Source organism: Ochotona princeps, chromosome 10 (genome assembly GCF_030435755.1).
Source record: "Ochotona princeps isolate mOchPri1 chromosome 10, mOchPri1.hap1, whole genome shotgun sequence".
In the NCBI taxonomy this organism is placed as follows: Eukaryota; Metazoa; Chordata; class Mammalia; order Lagomorpha; family Ochotonidae; genus Ochotona; species Ochotona princeps.
The window spans coordinates 53,971,965-53,990,702 of NC_080841.1; the positions used below are offsets into that span (position 1 = coordinate 53,971,965).

An 18,738-nucleotide genomic window follows, 5' to 3' on the forward strand; every position below is an offset into this window, starting at 1 on the left:
ACCCCCCGCCCCCCGCCCCGCTGGCTGTCTACTCACAGCGATGACCTCATGCCTCCACCACCGCCCCCTCCCAGGAGGAGGCAGCCAATGAGCACTCCCAGAGCCCGCAGGGATGGGGCGAGAAGCACTACAGCAGGGAGGGCTGCAAAGGGGCAGCATGCTGCTGCTCCCTGGTCCTCTATTCAAAGCTGCCCACTGCCCTCCCTTTCCCTGTCACCTTCTCTACCTTCAGGTTTCCTGCCCAGCCCCTCCTACTCAGAAAAAGGGGGACACTATCCGTATTTTCTGCCCCTTCCTCGGGACCTGGCCCTTCCTACCATCTCACACGGCTGCACCTGCTCCCAAAACACAGGAGATCATCCATCTCTCGGGTACCAGGGCCCCTGGCAGAGATTTATGAGCTGGCAGTGCCAGGCACTGAGCAAGTAGGGGCTGTCTCTATACTGTTGCCCATCCTCCCACCCCACCCCTCACCCCCTGCCCCCGCCGTGCAGTGGTCACTGTGAGAATTCTGTGAACAGCCCTGGGCCAGAGGGAGAGCTGAGCCCTCCATCTACAGAGGTAGCCTGCTTCCTCCCAGAGCATGAGACCAAAGCTGTTTGATGGTTATTGTTTGATGTTTGCTTTTATTTTTTTAATGCAATTAACTTAAAAGAGGCAATGCCTTTGATTTAGAATCAGCAAGATGCCCTGGGCGGAACATCGATGACAAGAAGGGGACAGGCCACAGCTTTGCCCTTGAGTGCCCCAGAGTCAGCTCCTAGGCAAAGCCTCTTGTACCTTCCCCGGGGTATTGAGAAGAGCAGCACAAATCCCAGTAATGTGCTTTGAACGACAACCATTCCCCCCTCTACTGCCAGCAAATGTCAAGACTCCTTCACTCAGGCACTGGCAGGTCCAGGAGGGTATTTCTGGGGCTTCCGTCTGAGGGTGTGGAGGAGTTTGCTTTGCTGCTGTGACAGACTCGGTGGCTGGAAGTGGCAGAAGCATGGAGTCCTCAGGCTGGCTCTGGGGACAGTGAGCCGCCTCATCTGGCGGTAGCCCCTGTGCCTGGGGGTGCGCTGCTGTAGCTGCCAATCTGCCTTCACGTCTCCTTCCCTGTCTCCAGCTGAGAACTCCCCCTCCCTGTATTAAAATGTTTACTTGTTTCCTGAGAGAACATTTTAAATCAACATTATAGTCAAAGGTTTATTGACTCTACTAAATAAAAAGAATGAGAAGATGTTCAACTTCAGTCATATAATGTGCATTTTTTTAAGTCACAAAATCATTAAAACTGTAGTAGTGTGTAATTCCTGCCCAATTGTTGGACAATGATTTAAAACCATGCTTCACAGAACACTGCATTTGCAGCAGAATTGATACACTTAGGGTATTTTTTTCTTTATTTTTTTTTTTATTTTAGCCCTCCTATAAGAGAAAACATGGGGTATTTGTCTTTCCAGGTTTGGTTCATTTCAGTCAACAGGATTTTCTTCAGTTGCAACTATCATGCTGCAAATGGTAAAATTTCATTAATTTTTATAGCTGAATAACACTTCATTGTGTTTCTCTAATACATTTTTGAAAGATCTACTTTTAGAGAGTTATGGAGAAGGAAAGAAGGAGGGAGGGAGGGAGAGACAGAGAAGGGAGATCTTCGACCTGCCAGTTCACTCTCCCGATGGCTGTAGTGTAGTGGCCAGGGCTAAGCCCAGCCAAAGCCAGAAGCCTGGACTCCATCCAAGTTTCCCACATGTGTGGCAGGGCCCTAAGTACCTGGGCCATCTTCCACTGCTCTCCCAGTCATATTTGCAGGGAGTTCGATCAGAAGCAGAACAGCTTGGGCTTGCACCAGTGCTCAGATGAGATGCCAGCATCTCAGGCAGTCCCTCTTCTGTGTCTCAACATTTTCTTTATCCGTTTATCTGCCGGACAGCTTGGTTGATGGCATGTTTTGGTTATTGCGAACAGTGCTGCTTTTTTAGGGAGATGTATGATGCATTTAAGGTCCACTTGGATAATGTAGGGTACATTCTTTCTCTCAGCAACCTTTATTACATCCCTGGTAATCTAAAATCCACACATTCTAAGGAGTAGCAAGTAGGTAACACCTTTATGGGGTCCGCCATTCAGCCAATTTCCAGGTGCAGGTCACCAAAGGCACACAAAGTTCACTGTGCAAGAACAAACATCAAGGGAGAATAAGGGACCTGCAGTAAATGCTGTAAGAACTCAGAGAGACAAGAAAACATTTGTAGAGGGGGATGGTCATGGAGGACTTCATGGAGGAAGAGAGCTTTGAAGGGAATAGCCTTTAAATAGGAAGGGGAATGGAGAAAGAATGGATACATCAAGATTTGGGAATAAAAAATGAGACAGGCATCTTCCTAGGGAACTCAGCAAAGGGGCAAAAGTGAGATTGGATGGGGAAGTGACTGGCTTCAAGGAATGAAATACCAGGGGTGTCTTCAGAACTTGATACCATCTAGAAGAGATTTTTTTTTGGTTAAAAGTTTGTAAGTGAAATAATGAAGAACTGAGATAATGATAAGCATATATACCACTCACCACCTGCCAGGCACTGCTGTAAATATGTCATGTAGATCATCGCTAATTCATTTGTCATGAAAGCACTGTGAAATGGGCATAGTCAATATCCTCATTTTGCAGCTGAAAAAATTCAAGACCCCAAGGCTGCATCACTTATCGTGGATTGTGTTGAAGAGCTGGGGCCTGGCGACTGATTTGATTTAAGCAGCCAGTGAGTCCAGATGGTTGTAGAGGTGGTTTTTTAATTGAGTAAATATATCCTTTGGGGAGGCTGGGGAGTCTAAGAAAAGGAAGAAATTAAATATATTAGCATGAAGAAAATTAGTTTAGGATTTTCTTTCCAATCGACTGGTTCACTTCTGACAGGTGAGAAAGCTGAGGCCCTGTGGGGTGATACAATGTGCTCAACACTCACCCCTGTTGGATGAGCACATGTCACCTTGAAAGTCGTGGTCTGGGGGTAGGTATGTTCCACATCAAAGTACCTTGGTGCAGTTCTTTTCTCTGCCTCCTGCCTCCAGCTTCCTGTGCATGCAGTCCCAGGAGGCAGTGATGATAGTTCAAGTAATTGAGTCTTTCCCACCTACCCAGGAGACCTGGATTGAATTCCCAGCTCCTAGCTTTGGCCCCTGCCAAGTCCCAGTCATTGTGAGCAGTTGGGGAGTGAATAAGCAGATGGGAGCTGTGTCTGTGCATTCGTGTGTGTGTGTGTGTGTGTGTGTGTGTGTGTGTGTGTGTGATTCTCAGATTAAAAATAAATATTTACAATATATAAATAACATCAAATGTAGCCTGTGAGAAATTGGAGAGTTGCCAGTATTGGCCTTGTGGCAAAGTTAAGCTGCTGTCTGCGATATGTCAACATCCCAACTAAGCACTGGTTCCAGTCCCAGCTGTTCCACTTTTAATACAGCTCCTTGCTAATGAAGACATCAGAAGATGACCCAAGTACTTGGGCCCCTGCCACCCGTGGGAAGACTCAAATGGAGTTTTTGGCTCCTGGTTTCAACCTGGTCCAGCCCCAACCCTAGTCATTGCAATCATTTGGCAACTGAATCAAGAGATGAAAGATTTCTCTCTCTCTCTCTCTGTCTCTCCCTCCCTCCCTCCCTCTCTGCTCTCCTGCTTTCTCTCCCTTTCAAATATATAAATCTTTATGTTTAAAAAATTGGAGAGATGACACTGTATCATCTGATTCCTGGAAGGATGATTGTCAGCCCCACCCCTGAGCTGTGTGCTCTTCTACTCATTATAGTTGGTAGGAGACAGGCCAGACGGGTCAAGGTCTCTATGGAACAAGTTCCCACTGGAATAGTGCAGAGCCCTCAGGAACCCGGATCTGAGTGGTGGAGTCAGAGCACCTGAGATAGAGCTTCTCTGCTTTCCTCCCCAATCCTCAGTACATACCTGAAGCTGCTTTCTCACTGGGAAGACCATCCTGTTAGCAATGCAGATGGCCCCACCAAGCAGTGCATCCTCAAGATGCCACTTGCCAGACAGAAGAGAACTGCAAATCTGGGAGGACATGGAATCTGAGACAGAAAAAAGAAGTGAGAAAATACTGCCTGAACGAAGTTAATGATGTGTTGAGGGGACACCTAAATCCAGTGGCCTCTTAGGGCCCAGATGGCCATTGACCCAAAAGGGAGTATTTCTAACCCAAAATGCACAGGGCTTGCCTTGCTCACATCTCCAAGTAAGTGCCTCTCTGGCTCACATTCTTCTGCACTTGCTGAGGCTACAGAGTGTCTTTCTGGTCCCAGTTCCCGCAAAGCCCCTGCAAAGGTTTATGGCACAAGTAATAGGCACATGGTAATCAGCAGGATCCATCTATACACATTCCTTGGAAGTACCTTATAGCGGAATGCTTTCTGCTTGCCCAGCATCTCTGTCTAAAGGAACGAGCAGCCTTTGGGACCTGTGTAGCTCATTAATCACTATTGTGTCAAGGTGGGTTGTTGTCTCAGTTTGCGAGATCAGGAAATCACCATGGTGATGCTTTAATCCCAGCCAGTCCATAACCCACAGCTCCAGTGCTTGAAGCAATCAGCATGGGCAGCATATGCTTGGGTGGCTCCCATAGAATCTCAGTGAATTGGACACAGTTTGTTTCTCACTCAGGCTACATAACCAGTGGGTGCTCCCACTAAAGGGACAGTCACCTGTCATGGGCTTTTGGAACAGTGTGTGTGGCTGTGGATCGAGTTGGGATCCAGGATTCTTCTGGGATCTCGTACCTCTCTCTCGGTACCAGATCAATATTGTGTGCAAGATGGATGTAGGCTCCTTGACAGTGGCATATGTGATCAGTAATAGTAGCTGTTATATGCTGTTGAATTGTTAATTAAAGGTACGGTACACACCCAGACAGGTGCAGTCCTTGAAAAAGAGTTCTTCTGAGAGGAGAATGTTTTGATGCAACTGTTACTGCTTACTGACTGTTGGTTGTCCTTAGTTAGAAAGTCTGATATAAACAGCCTGCTGACAGGCTGATATTGCACAATGGAGGAACCCAAAGTCAGTATCTACAGGGTTCTTGGGGTGGCATCTGTTACTCTGGAAAATTCTTTGACTAGTACACTCAAGCTCAGAATCCTTGATTTTCTGTGCACAGGGCAAGACACATGTTAATTAAATTCAAAGTACTGATGTCTAAGTCTGTAAAATCAATATACTGTTTTCAGTGGGTGATAAAGTCCTTACCCAGTCATTGCCTTCAGGTCACATGACATTTTTAAAAATATTTGTTTAGTTGAAAAGCAGAGAGAGAGATGAAAGTTTCATCTACTGGTCCATTCCCCAGATGGCTACAATAGATCGGGCTGGGCCGATCCAAAGCCAGGAGCCAGGAGCTTCATCCTTATCTCCCATGCAAGTGGCAGGGGCCCAAGGACTTCTGCTGCCTTCCCAGACTCATCAACAGGGATCTGGATCAGAAAGAGCAGCTGGGACAGGAACTGGTGCTCCAGTGTGGGATTCTGATGTCAGAGCTGAGATGTAAGCCACTGCTGCACCACGTTGGCTCCTGTGATCACATGATCCTTGACCTCTCACCCAGGAAATAGAATGAGTTGAGGCAGGATGGCAGAGAGAGTTTAGCACCTGTGAGTTTTGAAGTAATCCAGACCTATTTTTTTCCATCATCTTGCTTTTAAATTGTAATAAATTCACCATTTTTGTATATGTGATTTCCTGGCATTAAGTGCATTCATAATAATGTAACAATTACTACCAATTCCAAAACTTTTTCATCATCCCAAACAGAAATTCTGTCATATTATTTTCCCCTCCTCTCCTTCTCCTAACCCTTACCCCTATGTGCCTGTCTCTGTGAATTTTGCCTAGTCTAGTCACACTGCTCAAGTAGGATCTTACAGTTTTACTATTTATGTCTGGCTTCTCTCACTCAGCGTGATGCCTTATGTGTTCATCCATATTGTACATGTGTTAGAATTTCATTCCTTTTGAAGGTTAAAGGATATTCTCTGTGTGTATTCAGAATGTGTTTTGAGTCCCACCTTTGCTATGAGTCTGAGGGCAGCTTGCATTGATTCCATCAGGAACTTCTTTGGCAAGGCAATGAGAATCTCTGTTTTTGATGGTAGTGAGATAACTTAGAAAGGCCTCAATGAGTTCTTAGAAGGTATGGAATTAGGAGAAGGAGAGTTCTATATACTGCGATTGGCTTCCCATGCTTCTAGACTTCTGCCATGAGAGACCTTACAACTAAAGAAAGTGTTCCAAATGCCTGGTGCTCATGGAGTGACATCACATCGTTTTCCCTGGCTGACAACCACAAACTCCCCTCTAGCTCCCCCTCTTGTACCACCTTCCATTCATTCTGACCTACTCTATAGAATTATGAGTCATGTCATAGATGACCTGTACCAACCCTGGGAGCAATTCTTTCTCTTCATGGGTTGACTTACATATTTCTGATCAATTTGATCAAGACATTGGCTTGAAAGTTTAATTCTCAAAGAGAAAGAGCCTTTGTTTTGTCTTTCCTATATGTGTTTTTGCTATACTCTCGAAGAACCCATGATATTTACCATCACAGCTCTTTCTGTGAAACCAGACTGACCCAGCATAATGACCCTCTTCCCTCCCCCTCTTCTCATTCACCAGACTCCACTTCAAGTGACTTTTCATATTTGGAAAAAAAATCCATTCTGAGCACCAGACTTGTCACTAGTGAGGATTACGAATGTGACACGAGCTTCAGGGGCAGTGTGAGTGACTATCAAAAAATGTTTTCACATACAGAAATCCTGTGACTCCCCTTGGAAGGGGTGGCAGTCATTTGAACAGATAAATTATAGTGCGTTGCCCTTTTCAGGGCAGCCACAGAATCTCGTAGTCAAGTGATGGGTGAAGGGCTTTGTCACTGGGCAGTAAGATCCATTTTGGGATTGGGGGTGGTGCTGGCAGCAGTTCATTATAAAAACAGCAGTGACTTCAAGAGCCCCCACTTTGGCTGCTGCTTCATAATTGTCAGTGAGTCATACAAGATGTGCCACATGTGGGGTCAGCCTACCACATTAACCCTGGAGTAGAGCATCTCCTGTGAAGGAGGAAAAGTCTGACATAAAAATTTTGAGTTCCCTGTTGGCTATAGACTACAGAGACTCCTAAACAAAACCTATTTGATCATATAATGTGAATGCAATTACAGGTCATAAGATGGTGTGGAGATAGCAAGATGTATCCTACTGTTGGGTATCTCAGGAAAATGGTCCAGTCATAGCTTCAGATGACTCCGTTAGCTCAAATGGTTTTCCTTGGTTGACTGATGGTCACTGAGGCCTTGAGGTTGCACCCAGGGGCCCAGGAGTGGGAACATCAGGTACCTTGGCTTTTGAAACAGGACACAAGCTATTGCCTTATGGTCCCAGAAACATGAATAAGGGCGTGATTGGCAGGTGCTGTGTTTTACTGCAGCTTTTGCCTGGTTAACTGCATACAGTAGTATAAATAATATAAATTATATATAAATACATATATATGTTTATTACATTAATAAACAAATAAATAATGTTGAATTAAGGATCTACTTGGACTGCCATGACAATATACTGAGAGGTTGAGACAACACCCATTGATTTCTCATGGTTCCGAGACTGGTAGTCCGAGGGCAGGTTACCATTAGGAGCAGGTTAGGGATCTCTTCCTGGCTGGCAAACAGTTACCTCTTCCATGTGTCCTCACCTGGCAGAGAAAGAAGAAATGCCCTTGGATGGCTCTTCTTAAAAGGGCATTGATAGCATCCTGGGGACCCCACCCTGAGACTCCCTCGCCCCCTAAATATTTCCCAAAAGCCCTGTTTCCAAAATTGTAAAAATTCTGGGGAGACGCATCTTAGTCCCCAGCAGCACCAAAAATGTGAAATCAGAAGCCCAATGGCCATGTAACTCTTGATTATGTTTTTTTTTAGATTTATGTTTTTTTTTAAGATTTATTTGTTATTTTTATTGCAAAGTTAGAGGAGGAGAGACAAAGAGGAAGCTCTTCTGTCCGATGATTCACTCCTCAAGCAACCGCAACGGCTGGTGCTGCACCGATCCGAAGCCAGGAGCCCAGATTCTCCTCCAGGTCTCCCACACGGGTGCAGAGTCCCAAGGCTTTGGGCTGTCCTGGACTGCTTTCCCAGGCTGCAAGCAGGGAACTGCATGGGAAGTGGAGCTGCCAAGATTAGTACAGGCTCCCACATGGGATCCTGGCGCGTTCAAGGCAAGGACTTTAGCCGCTAGGCCACGGCTCCAGGCCCCTGAGTTATGTCTTTTGCCATTCTCCTAACAGAGAAATGTCAAACCACCAGGATCAGAAGTAGCCGTAGGAAGGTGTAAGAAACAATATATGTAGGGCCCGGCGGCGTGGCCTAGCAGCTAAAGTCCTCGCCTTGAAAGCCCCAGGATCCCCGGTTCTAATCCCGGCAGCTCCACTTCCCATCCAGCTCCCTGCTTGTGGCCTGGGAAAGCAGTCAAGGACAGCCCAAAGCTTTGGGACCCTGCACCCGCGTGGGAGACCCGGAAGAGGTTCCTGGTCCCGGCATCGGATTGGCGCGTACCGGCCTGTTGCAGCTCACTTGGGGAGTGAAACATCGGATGGAAGATCTTCCTCTCTGTCTCTCCTCCTCTCTCTGTATATCCGGCTTTCCAATAATAATAAAATCTTTAAAAAAAAAAAAACTTAATGCTATTTCTGGCACAGATTAAATATTCAATCAATATTTTAAAAAAGAAACAATATATGTAAATGTATGTGCACATTGTAGGATCATGTGGTGTTGTTGGGGACAGATGGCTAGGATTCAATCCTAGTTTCAGTATCTATTTAATCTCTGGGGACTTCTTTCCTCCTTGTAGGATCAGCTGAATAGTGGGATACATCATTGGGTTGTGATGAGGATTAAAGACACTGATGTTTGCAGGGAACTTATAAACAGTGCCTACCACTCTACAGATGCTTCTTGACTTCCAGTGGGGTTCAATCCTGATAAACTTAAAAAGTGCCATCAATGGCAAAGGCAGTTAATATGTTGAACACCGTGTCTGTGCATAGTCTCACCTTCACTATGCAGGTGATCAGAAGCATCTAACACAAAGCCTGTTTTTGAAGGCAGAGTTGAATAATTCATGTTATTTATTGGCAACTGAGCATGAAGAGGCAGAATGGGTATTGTGATATGCTTTTGCACCCTTGTCAGGTTGAAACATCCTAAGTTTGGGATCATCTGTTTTGGAGAGTTTGTTGAGTGTATCAAAAGGACGTCTTCCTGTCAATTCAAGATGAAATATAGAGAAAGGGAAGCCCAGGATTCGACAGTCCTGCCCAAAGAGCAAATGCTGTTTATTGATAGAACAAAATTACCAGGAAGCAAGACGGCCAGAAGGTCTCAGCCTCCCAGAGACCTGTCCCTGTGTGTCTGCTCCTTGATGTCCTCAGTTTCTACTCCTCATAAAAATCACCCGCGCTGTTGCCCTTGAGCTTCACAGCATTTTGCTGAGTGACCTGTACACACCTGAGATGGCCTGTTCGGGGAAGGTCCTGTGTCCTCACCTTCCTCTCTTCCTTTATGTTCTCCCTGCAGCCCAAGCTTTTGGCCAAGGAGCTTCTTGACCTTGTGGCCTCTCACTTCAATCTGAAAGAAAAGGAATACTTCGGAATAGCATTCACTGACGAGACGTAAGTGCTGCCTGGGGCCCCAAAACCTGCCTGGCGGGAGGTGGGGGAGAGGATGGAAAAATACAGACCCTGGAGTTGCGCACTGTCCACCGCCAGCAGTGAAATCAGCTGCAGCCCATTTGGGTCCCGTGGCCTGGGGTCAGGCCAAGTTCATCTTCTGAAGTTCAAAGACCTTGTGAGCATGCCTGGAACAGCCAAAGGATAGAATTAGGATGATGCTACTACTATGAAATTATTAGGTAAACTAGTTCCTGCAATCAAGCAGGTTTGTGTTTAGACTAAGATGCTTGTTTTGCTTTTTTTTTTAAACGAGTGCATTTGCACAGGTTTGTTTTCTATTAATCTTAAGTGAAAACTTCTAGAAAGTTCAACATCTCTTCATCAGTGGTGAAATAACAGTAACAGGAAGAAATTTTTGGTGATAAATTTTTGATGATAAATTCAAAATAAGAAGGTCTGGGCAGTTTCATTGCCTGAGCAGAAACAGCATATGAAAGTCAAAAATTGAGACATTCTTCTGATGAAAAGCGTATTTGCTTTTAATCACTTTTCAATTTGCCTCTTTCAGGAATATCTTTACAAACATTTCAATTTTCTCTAGTGGACGGTTAGCAAAAGAGTATAATAAATACCCACACAGATTTTTAAGTAAGAATAAGTTTCCAAACAACTGTCTCATTCCTCTCTTTCCCTGGGTGTGGAAATATACAGTCGACCTCAGTACCTGCCAGGCGTTGGCTCCTGAACTCTTGGGGATAACAAACTCCAGGAATCTCTCAGAGGAAAGCTGTACAGTATTAGCTCTCATTCTCTCAGATACTTGAAACTGTCTCTTGGCTACTTAAAATATCTAATATGATGAAAATGCTGTGTAAATGATAGCAGTGCATTGTTTAGTAAATAATGATCATAAAATCTGTACAGGTCCCATAGTGACGCAATGTGTTCTGAATGATGTTGGCTGAGGTTGAATCCTTGAATGCAAACCATGCGGCTGAAAAGGGCAGACTGTACATACAAGCATCGTGCCTCTCCCCTTGCCACCTCTGAAACAGGAGTGTTTTGGACCTGGAGATGATTCCCTAAAATTGTGATCGTTCAGGGTTAGGTGTGTGTCTGGATGAGATAGATGGTCCAGGGGAACCCATGCCCCAGGAATCAGAAGGTGCCATTGACACAAGACAGCCCTGAGGCTGCAGTAGGCAGTATCTGTGCTGCTCAGGAAGAGAGGGGACCAGATGTGTCAGTTCATAGATGCATTTAGCCTTGGGAGGCCCAAATGGGCATGGTGGCTGCTTGATTTACTATCCACAGTAAGACACTGTGAATAAAAGGGAAATGTAAATTAGGGCTGCCTTGGGCTGACTGGAACATATGGTCACCCTATAAATTAGTGACATCTCAGACAGTGATGGTGTGTCTAGGAGCAAGCAGCAGGAACAAAGCTAAATCTTTCTGAAGAAAAGCTGAGAAACAAGGTGGGGGTTCCATGGTGAGCATTGTGTCTCATATTGGGTTAAGCCACTTCCTGCAACCTTGGCATCCCATATGCATACTAGTTCATGTCCTGGCTGCTCCAGTAACCATCCAGCTTGCTGCTAGTGCACCTGAGAAAACAGTGGAATATGGCCTAAATTTTGGGGCCTGTGCCACCCAGGGAGGCCTGGAAGAAAGCTCTTGGCTCCTAGCTTCAGCCTAGCTCAGTCCTAACCATTGCAGCCACTTGAAGAGAGAGCCAGCAAATCTCTCCCTCTCTGTAACAATTGGGATCTTAAAAAAAAAAAGGAAAGGAAAAAGAAAAGAAAAGGAAAAAAGAAAATGCCAGGAGGATCAAAGTCAGGCCTGGTCCTAGCCCCAGAACCAGAAGGAGGTGGGGAAGGCAGGCAGGATTTGGTGGCCCCTAGTCCAGAGGGATTGCTATGCCTGCAAGAGGGACCAAATAAGCACAGTGGTCAGAGACTGGGGACTGGGCTGGGCTGGGGTAAGGGAAATGAGCCAGCACTGTAATTAAAAAAAAAAAAAACTTTTAGACAAATGCACATCTAGAGCAATCACTTTCACCAATGTAAATGTTTCCTACTCTTTTAAAAGTCCCCTGTAAACCTCTTAAATTGTTCTCCATTGCTCTTTCACTAATTAAAAGGAAACTAAGTTTCAGTTAATCATATACCCCCATTGTTCACATTTCCCAAGAAAATATGCTCATCTGAAAGATCCCACGAACTCCAGATGAGTCCCAATTAGACTTCCCTTTTGCATCAGCAAGAGTCAAAGAATGAACACATTATCTCGAGCCAAAGAGGACGCAGTTTGGCTGCTGACTGTTGCATACCCTGGCTTTTATAGCCGAGGCCAGGAGGAATAGAGTGCAGGCTACAAGGTCACACTTCTCCCAGAGGAATCAAGGGCACAAAAGTCACACATGTCACAGGAGGCACACCACCACATCCACTGTGCCTGCAGCTAAGCCTCAGTGGCTGCGTCTACAGCACTCTCCTGGTTCCCTCTGCTACCCGGAAAAGTGTCTGAGATGCAGTTGCCTCCCATCACCTTCCCTGGAGTCTGAGGTGGGTGAGCTTCTCAAGCAATGGCAAAAGTGACAGGCAGTCAGCAGAGGAGCGAGAGAGAAAAGCAGGCCAGCCAGGGGCTCCTGGGAAGGAACTGGCAGATGTGCCTCATGTACCACAGCAAGAGAGCAAGTGTCAGGACCCAGAAGAAATCCAGAACCTGCATCTCCTTAGGACTTGAAAGAAGAGACCAAGGTCACAGGGGGCAGCCCATGACCTTGACACAGAGCCAGTGGTCTTGTTGGGATGGCCTGAGAAGGCCTGGGCCAACACCCCTTGCTGCTGCGTCATTAATCTGAACTCTTCTCCTTTTTTATGGTAGCTCAGAATGAGCAAAAGCTGTTTTAACCGAATAGTGAGTGCTTCTGGTCTGGGCTGGGACATCCTGCATCAGGAAGCCCCAGCGTTAGGCTGTGAACCCCAGCTCTCATCCTCTGAGTGCTGCTCCAGGATGCCGATGGCACAGAACATCAGTACTGTGTTTTCAGTTGGGTGTGTACCTAGGTGTCATGTGTGTCATTTATACATAAGCTATGCCCTCTCTTCTCTAAGAAAATGCAATAGAAGCTTCTCCCCTTGTGATAACATGCCACGTGTATTTGCCTGTGTTCTAGTGCAAATAAAACAAGATAGCACTCAGGAAGTGCTTATATACCATGGAATAACGTGTATATGCAAAAAATTTTCTTAGCAGCAGAATTCTCAATAGAAGAATTGCTAAGAGTGAGCTTCATGACTCTTAGGTTGTATTAGTGTCATTGGTTCTTTCAGTATGAGCCAGTGTTGATGACATGTTCTGGGGTTTAGACAGGACCTGAGAAAAGAATGATGAAGCAGTGTGGACGGGATATTAGAAGTCTCTTCTCCCCTTAACTTACTCTCTCCACAATAACTCTTGTATTCATTAATAGAGTGTCTGTCTTCAATGTGCAGATGTTAATGACCAAGAATGTTTAGCAATATTGAAGCATTAGTATTCATTCTGCTTATCTCTCTTTTTTGCTTTTTAACTTTTTATTTTAGAGGAGAATTGTAAAGATAGTAGACTTCCTGTGTATCCTCCATCCTGCTTCCTTAAGTGTTATTACCTCATAAAATGGATCACCATTGATCAAAACTATGAAATTGACATTGGGACTATATTAGTAATTAAACTTTATTTAAATTTTTCCGATTTTTCCGTAAGTGTCTTCCCACACCAAAGTTCAATTAATTTAGCCTCTTTTTTATTCCTGTTCTGGTAAAAAGAGATCCAATGGATCGTTGGTAATTGATCAGAATTGTGGTAAAACATGCAGCTAAAGACACTTTGATAGCTGTCAACCAGTTTGAAGCAAAACAAGTGTTGTGAATTTGAAGTTAGCGTAACTATTTGTTTTGCTGGAGTTGTGAGTCTTAACTTTGGTTATGTCTAGGACACTCTATAAAATTCTGGTACCTGTGTATGCTCCCCAGAAATTCTGATTTCATCGAGGTGGGTGAGCACCAAGATTTTTCCGAGTTCAGTTTGTTGTAACGCACAGTCAAGTTTCAAAGCCCTTTCGTAGAGAGAAGCCATGTTGGAGGTGCTGTCCTCGGCTCCCTCCCTCTAGAGCCAGGTAGAGAAGCAGATTCTATTTCAGCGTTGGATGCTGTGGGCCAGGATACATGTGAATGCCCTACTGTAGCAGAGAATCAGAATTCAGCTTTAATGGCCCTGGGTGTGAAAGAGCTGAACTGTGAGATTTTCTTTTTTTTTTTTTTTTCCAATTTTTTTATTTCATTAAAAGGCAAAGTGACACATATGGAGGGGGAGACAAGAAAGAAAGAATGAGACACATTGGGGGGAAGAGGGAGAGATTTAACATCAGCTGGTTCACTCACCAAATGGCTCCAATGGCTGGATCTGGGTCACCCAAAGCCAGGAACCAAAAGCTCCATCTGGTTTTCCCACATGGGTGGAAGGGCCCCAGCACATAGACCTCTTCTACTGCTTTCCAAGAGCATTAGTGAGGAGCTGAATTGAAAGCAGAGCAGCTGGACTCAAACCACTGCATACTTGGAGTGCTGGCATTATAAGCTGAGATCTGCCCTGTTGAACCACAATACTAGGCATTATAACTATTGGCATCCATTATTTAGAGGAAATCGTTTTTTTGTCTTGCTTTGAAATGGTCCCATGGTTGTTTTAACCTATGTGTTTTAATTATTCTTTAAAATTGTTGATTGGGAGGAGCATAACCGAGTATCAACAGAAATTGTCAAACACAACCTAAGGTGAAGTAAGGAATGCCATAGCATCATTAAGACCTAATTTGAGTATCTTGTAATATATTTTAAGAGTTCTTTGTCAAATGCTATAAATGAGCATCTGTGTTTTGAAACAGAAAATCTTTAAGAGGCATTTAGAAATTTGAGGGAGAAAGGAAAGAAACATGGTTACTCATTATTGCATAGTTTAGATACTAGGTACAGTTAGAGTTTTTTTTTTCATATAGCAGTTAAGAAAATGAATACTTCTTAACCTCTTTTAAAATCTAGATCCCTTTAAAATTCATTCAGAGGTTATATTCCTTCTCCACCACAGAAGTTTACTTACCAAATTCTTGCATAAATTTTAGAAGGTTCCTAGTTACCCTGAAGCCAGGATTCTAGTTTGAAGAACCTATTAAGGTTGCAAATTAAGAATTTAGGGGAGTGGGAGGGTTAGCATACTGTCTCAATTAAATGAATTGCCTGATTGATACTATTTGGGGAGTTTGGTTTGCCAAATAATTCAGGCTGGAGTAGCCCGACTGTCATGGGGAATGCAGCTGTCGATTCGGTGCCAGCAACACTGGCACAGGGGAGCATGCACCTTGCATCCTCATGTCTACTTGCGCAGAAGTGTGCCTGTCATCCAACTGAGGAGTCCGCTTATGAGCATGCCCAGCCCCAAGCACATCTGTGGCTTAAATGTAAGCAAAGAAGGAAGACAGTTTTCCCAGTGAGGAAGAAAGAACAAGAAGCAGTGTGGCCAAAGCCTTTGCTTTAGAAATACTTTTGGGGCTTCCATTCATTAACTCCTATGCGGTGGGATAGGAGGAAAGACAGTGGCCACAGTCTGTGTGCCTGGGCTGTGAGAAGCTAGCTGCTCTGGGAACTTGGCATTCAGCAATCATCTCCTCGTATTTAGTGACCAGAGAAGGACTCGAGCACAATTCTTTGCGTGTGTAGCCAAGATAAAGAAAAAAGAAAAAAAGAATGGCTCAATAGCAGGAGGTAAGGGCCCATGCTCTGTCCTCACTTTTTCCATCCCGATGCAGATGATCAGGGAGAGCTGTGATCCTGCACCAAGTCAGCAGAAAGGACACTTACTGAAATGGAGCCTGTTTAGGGCAAGCGCTGTGTCTCTATATGATGAATGGGATCTGTAGGACACATGGAGACGTGGGTGAACTACTGGAAATACAGAAATAACTGGCCCCTGACCTTTGTCGAGTTTATGTTTATAGTTTAGCAGATGCAATAAAGGAGGTGCCAGGAGAGAAAAGAACAACCTTAAGAGAACATAGTGAAACAAGCAATTCCTCCATAAATACAAAACGAAAGCCAGAAATTCCATGGACCAAACAGCCCACCCTATAGGAATGTGGTCTCCCCGGTAAACATCCCACCTTTATCTTTCTTTTTCATTTGAGGGTCTCTAGGTAAATCAAGATCCCTGAACTACTACAAGTATACTACTTGTATACAAGGTATTTATACAAGTATACATACTTTGGAGTCAAAGGGCCAATTAGCTATATAGTCTGCATCCCTCCTTCAATGGATGACATCTGTAAGAATTTTGTCCCATAGCTTTCACTTTCTGCAGAAATTCATTCCCTGTGAAATAATTTGATGATAGTAAAAGCATGAAAAGGCACCGGTTTCACTTTCTCAGGGGTGGGAGAAGTGAAGGAGCTGGCTGTCTTATCACACACCTCCACCCTCCAGTAACTCTATAAAACAAAGCTCTCCCCAAGGCCTCTATTGAAAGCACCAGCACTTGGACCAAAAATCTATTTGTATTGTATGTAGTAGCTGAAAGCAATCTGTTAAATAAATGCATCCAATTTCTGTTTCCCCGCAAGCCATTGCATATTTATTATTGACCCAGTAGTTTGACCTGCTGCAGCCATAAACCAACTGAGCGTTATCTTGCTCAGCTTTAAAGATAGTTATCAGTCAGGCAATAACAAAAATACTCTGAGCATCTACCCGATTGCCATTTATTCCAGCTTTGTTATTGGCAGAGACACTAATGTACATTTTCTAATGTAAAAATCAATATGATTCATGAAAACCAGGATCTCGGGCCTCTGCATTAAACTGTGTGGGAGAAACACTACTTTGCCCCTCGTCCCATCCTAACTCCAATTCAAAACAGGCTTGAGGGAGGCCTTTACAGTCAAGTCTGGAAAGTGTTGACTGGGAAAGCTGGGGCCTCCTGCAGTAAGGAGTCCTTGAAGTGGTTGGGTGTCAGGATTGGGAGCAGACTTAGCACAATGAACACAAACCAATATGCAGCCACCCCCGGTAGTCCCAGGGGGACTACTTCACATTTTAGTCCATCTTTTAGCTCTACTATGGGCAGTTACCATGAGGCGCCTTGCCCAAGTCCCTTCTTGTTTGAGTTTTTTTCCTTGCTAAAGCAACTTTCCATGGAGGGACCTGACTCCTTTCCCCCTGAGTTCCCATGAGTTCCATGTGTAACATAGCCTGCCTCTCCTGTCAGGTGTGTGCTGTGCCGTCCCTCACAGAACCAAGCTGCAGAATTGAGGCAGGGACAGACCTTGTGGCCCAACCAGTTAAGCCCCTGTTTGGTAGCTGCCTGCTTGGAAGATCCCATATTGAGTCCTGGTTTGAGTCCTGGTGGTTCCACTTTTTTGATCTAGCTCCCTACTAATGCCTCTGGGAAAACAATGAAAGATGGCCATGAGAAGGAGATTAAGATGAAGTTCCTGGCTCCTGACTTTGACCTGGCTCAGACCTAGCTGTGTGAACCTGTAAACAAATGATTTCTCTATCCCTCCCAGTCTCTGCCCCTCTTCCTTTCAAATCAGTAAAACTTTAAGGAAAGCAAAGTTCAGGCAATGGAAGAGAAGAAAGGAAAGTCCTTTATTTTCAGAAGCCAACTATGCCAGTTAGGTGATGGAAATCCCCACCTTGTTCTCTTTGCTTCCTGGGTATTTGCTGACTTTCCTTTCTGGTTACTTGATTGTTTGACAAATGCTGAACCAATAAATGGCCAGGAACAAAGGCATTTCCAACTACCTAAGTCCATTACTCAGAAGTCATTCTTTCAAAAAGTTTGATGTGGGATATGAAACTAGAGTGGGAATCCATCCATCTGTTTGTGTTCTGTGAATGTGCATAAAGGCGAATGGGCAGCAAGCAAACAACATGAACACCTGTGGTTGTATGTTACTGCAATGGTCCTCTGTTCGCCCCTGGGAATTTTTCACCATATGAATGGCAGCCCCCAAGACCCACCCCTAACCCAAGCAGTCTGTGTAGTCAGTGACATTGTGCCATTGAAGGTGGGTAAGATTTCTCAAGCCCAGACTGACGTACTGGCCAGCTGTGGAACATTCCATCTTGCGTGTCCTTTTCCTTGACCAGAGAAAAGCCCTGTGCTTTTGAACCCTTCTAGTATGTGGGTGATTGAACCCTTTCTTTTGTGAGAAATATGAAAAGATTCTTTTTTTAACATATATTTTTATTGCATTTCCTTTTTTTAAAAACTAATTACATTGCATTATGTGATACATATTTTTATGCACTGGGATTCCCCCCCCCCCAAAACCCTCTCCCCACAGTGGATTGCTCCACCTTGTTGCATTTCCATAGTTCAAATTCAGTTGACATTCTTTCATTGGAGGTATTTACCAAGCATAAAGTCCAGCATCTTATTGTCCTGGTAAGTTCAATGGTTTCTTGGTGAGACCATCTCTGGTCTGAGGGTAGAGCCGGCAGAGTATCATTCTAATCAATTAAAAGTCCCAACATAATATTTCCAACCTTTACAACATTGTGGCATTAATTGACATGGTATTGATTAACCAATATGTTAATAGGAAAATGCAGGTTCTCAACCACAACCTGTGACTTCTTCATAGACATTTCAATTTTGGTTTACATTCAACCGTATTCTATACACCTTAAAATGGCTTAGATTGCTATTCAGCTGTCTCATGCCTATTTTAATTTTAGTATTTAGCGGTTTATAGCATTGAAGCATGATTTCGCTGAACCTGGCTGTTTTTCGGGTAGTCTAACTCTATAATTCTAACAGGATATATGTCAACAGTTTAGGTGAGCATGTTTAGGAGGGGTGTGCAGAGAAATCTTCCATACCCCAGTTAGGAGTAACTAATCTTTGTGTCCCACCCAGTGAGTTATAAGTGCATCCCCGCTGACCATTTCCTGTCTGTTTCTAAGCTTTCCTTGT

The 18,738-nt window shown here is 44.4% G+C and overlaps 1 protein-coding gene across 8 annotated transcripts in view; it reads left to right on the top strand.

The window, feature by feature from the left end:
• FRMD4A (FERM domain containing 4A) overlaps positions 1–18,738 on the top strand; it is a 571,779-nt gene that overhangs the window by 425,638 nt on the left and 127,403 nt on the right. For all 8 annotated transcript variants that reach the window (XR_009246201.1, XR_009246200.1, XR_009246202.1 and 5 more), the window contains one exon: positions 9,623–9,717. Coding sequence is in view for 5 of the 8 variants with exons in the window: in XM_012931059.2 (XP_012786513.2) it covers positions 9,623–9,717 (95 nt within the window). In the remaining 3 variants the exon portion in view is untranslated. The remainder of the gene's footprint in view (positions 1–9,622; positions 9,718–18,738) is intronic.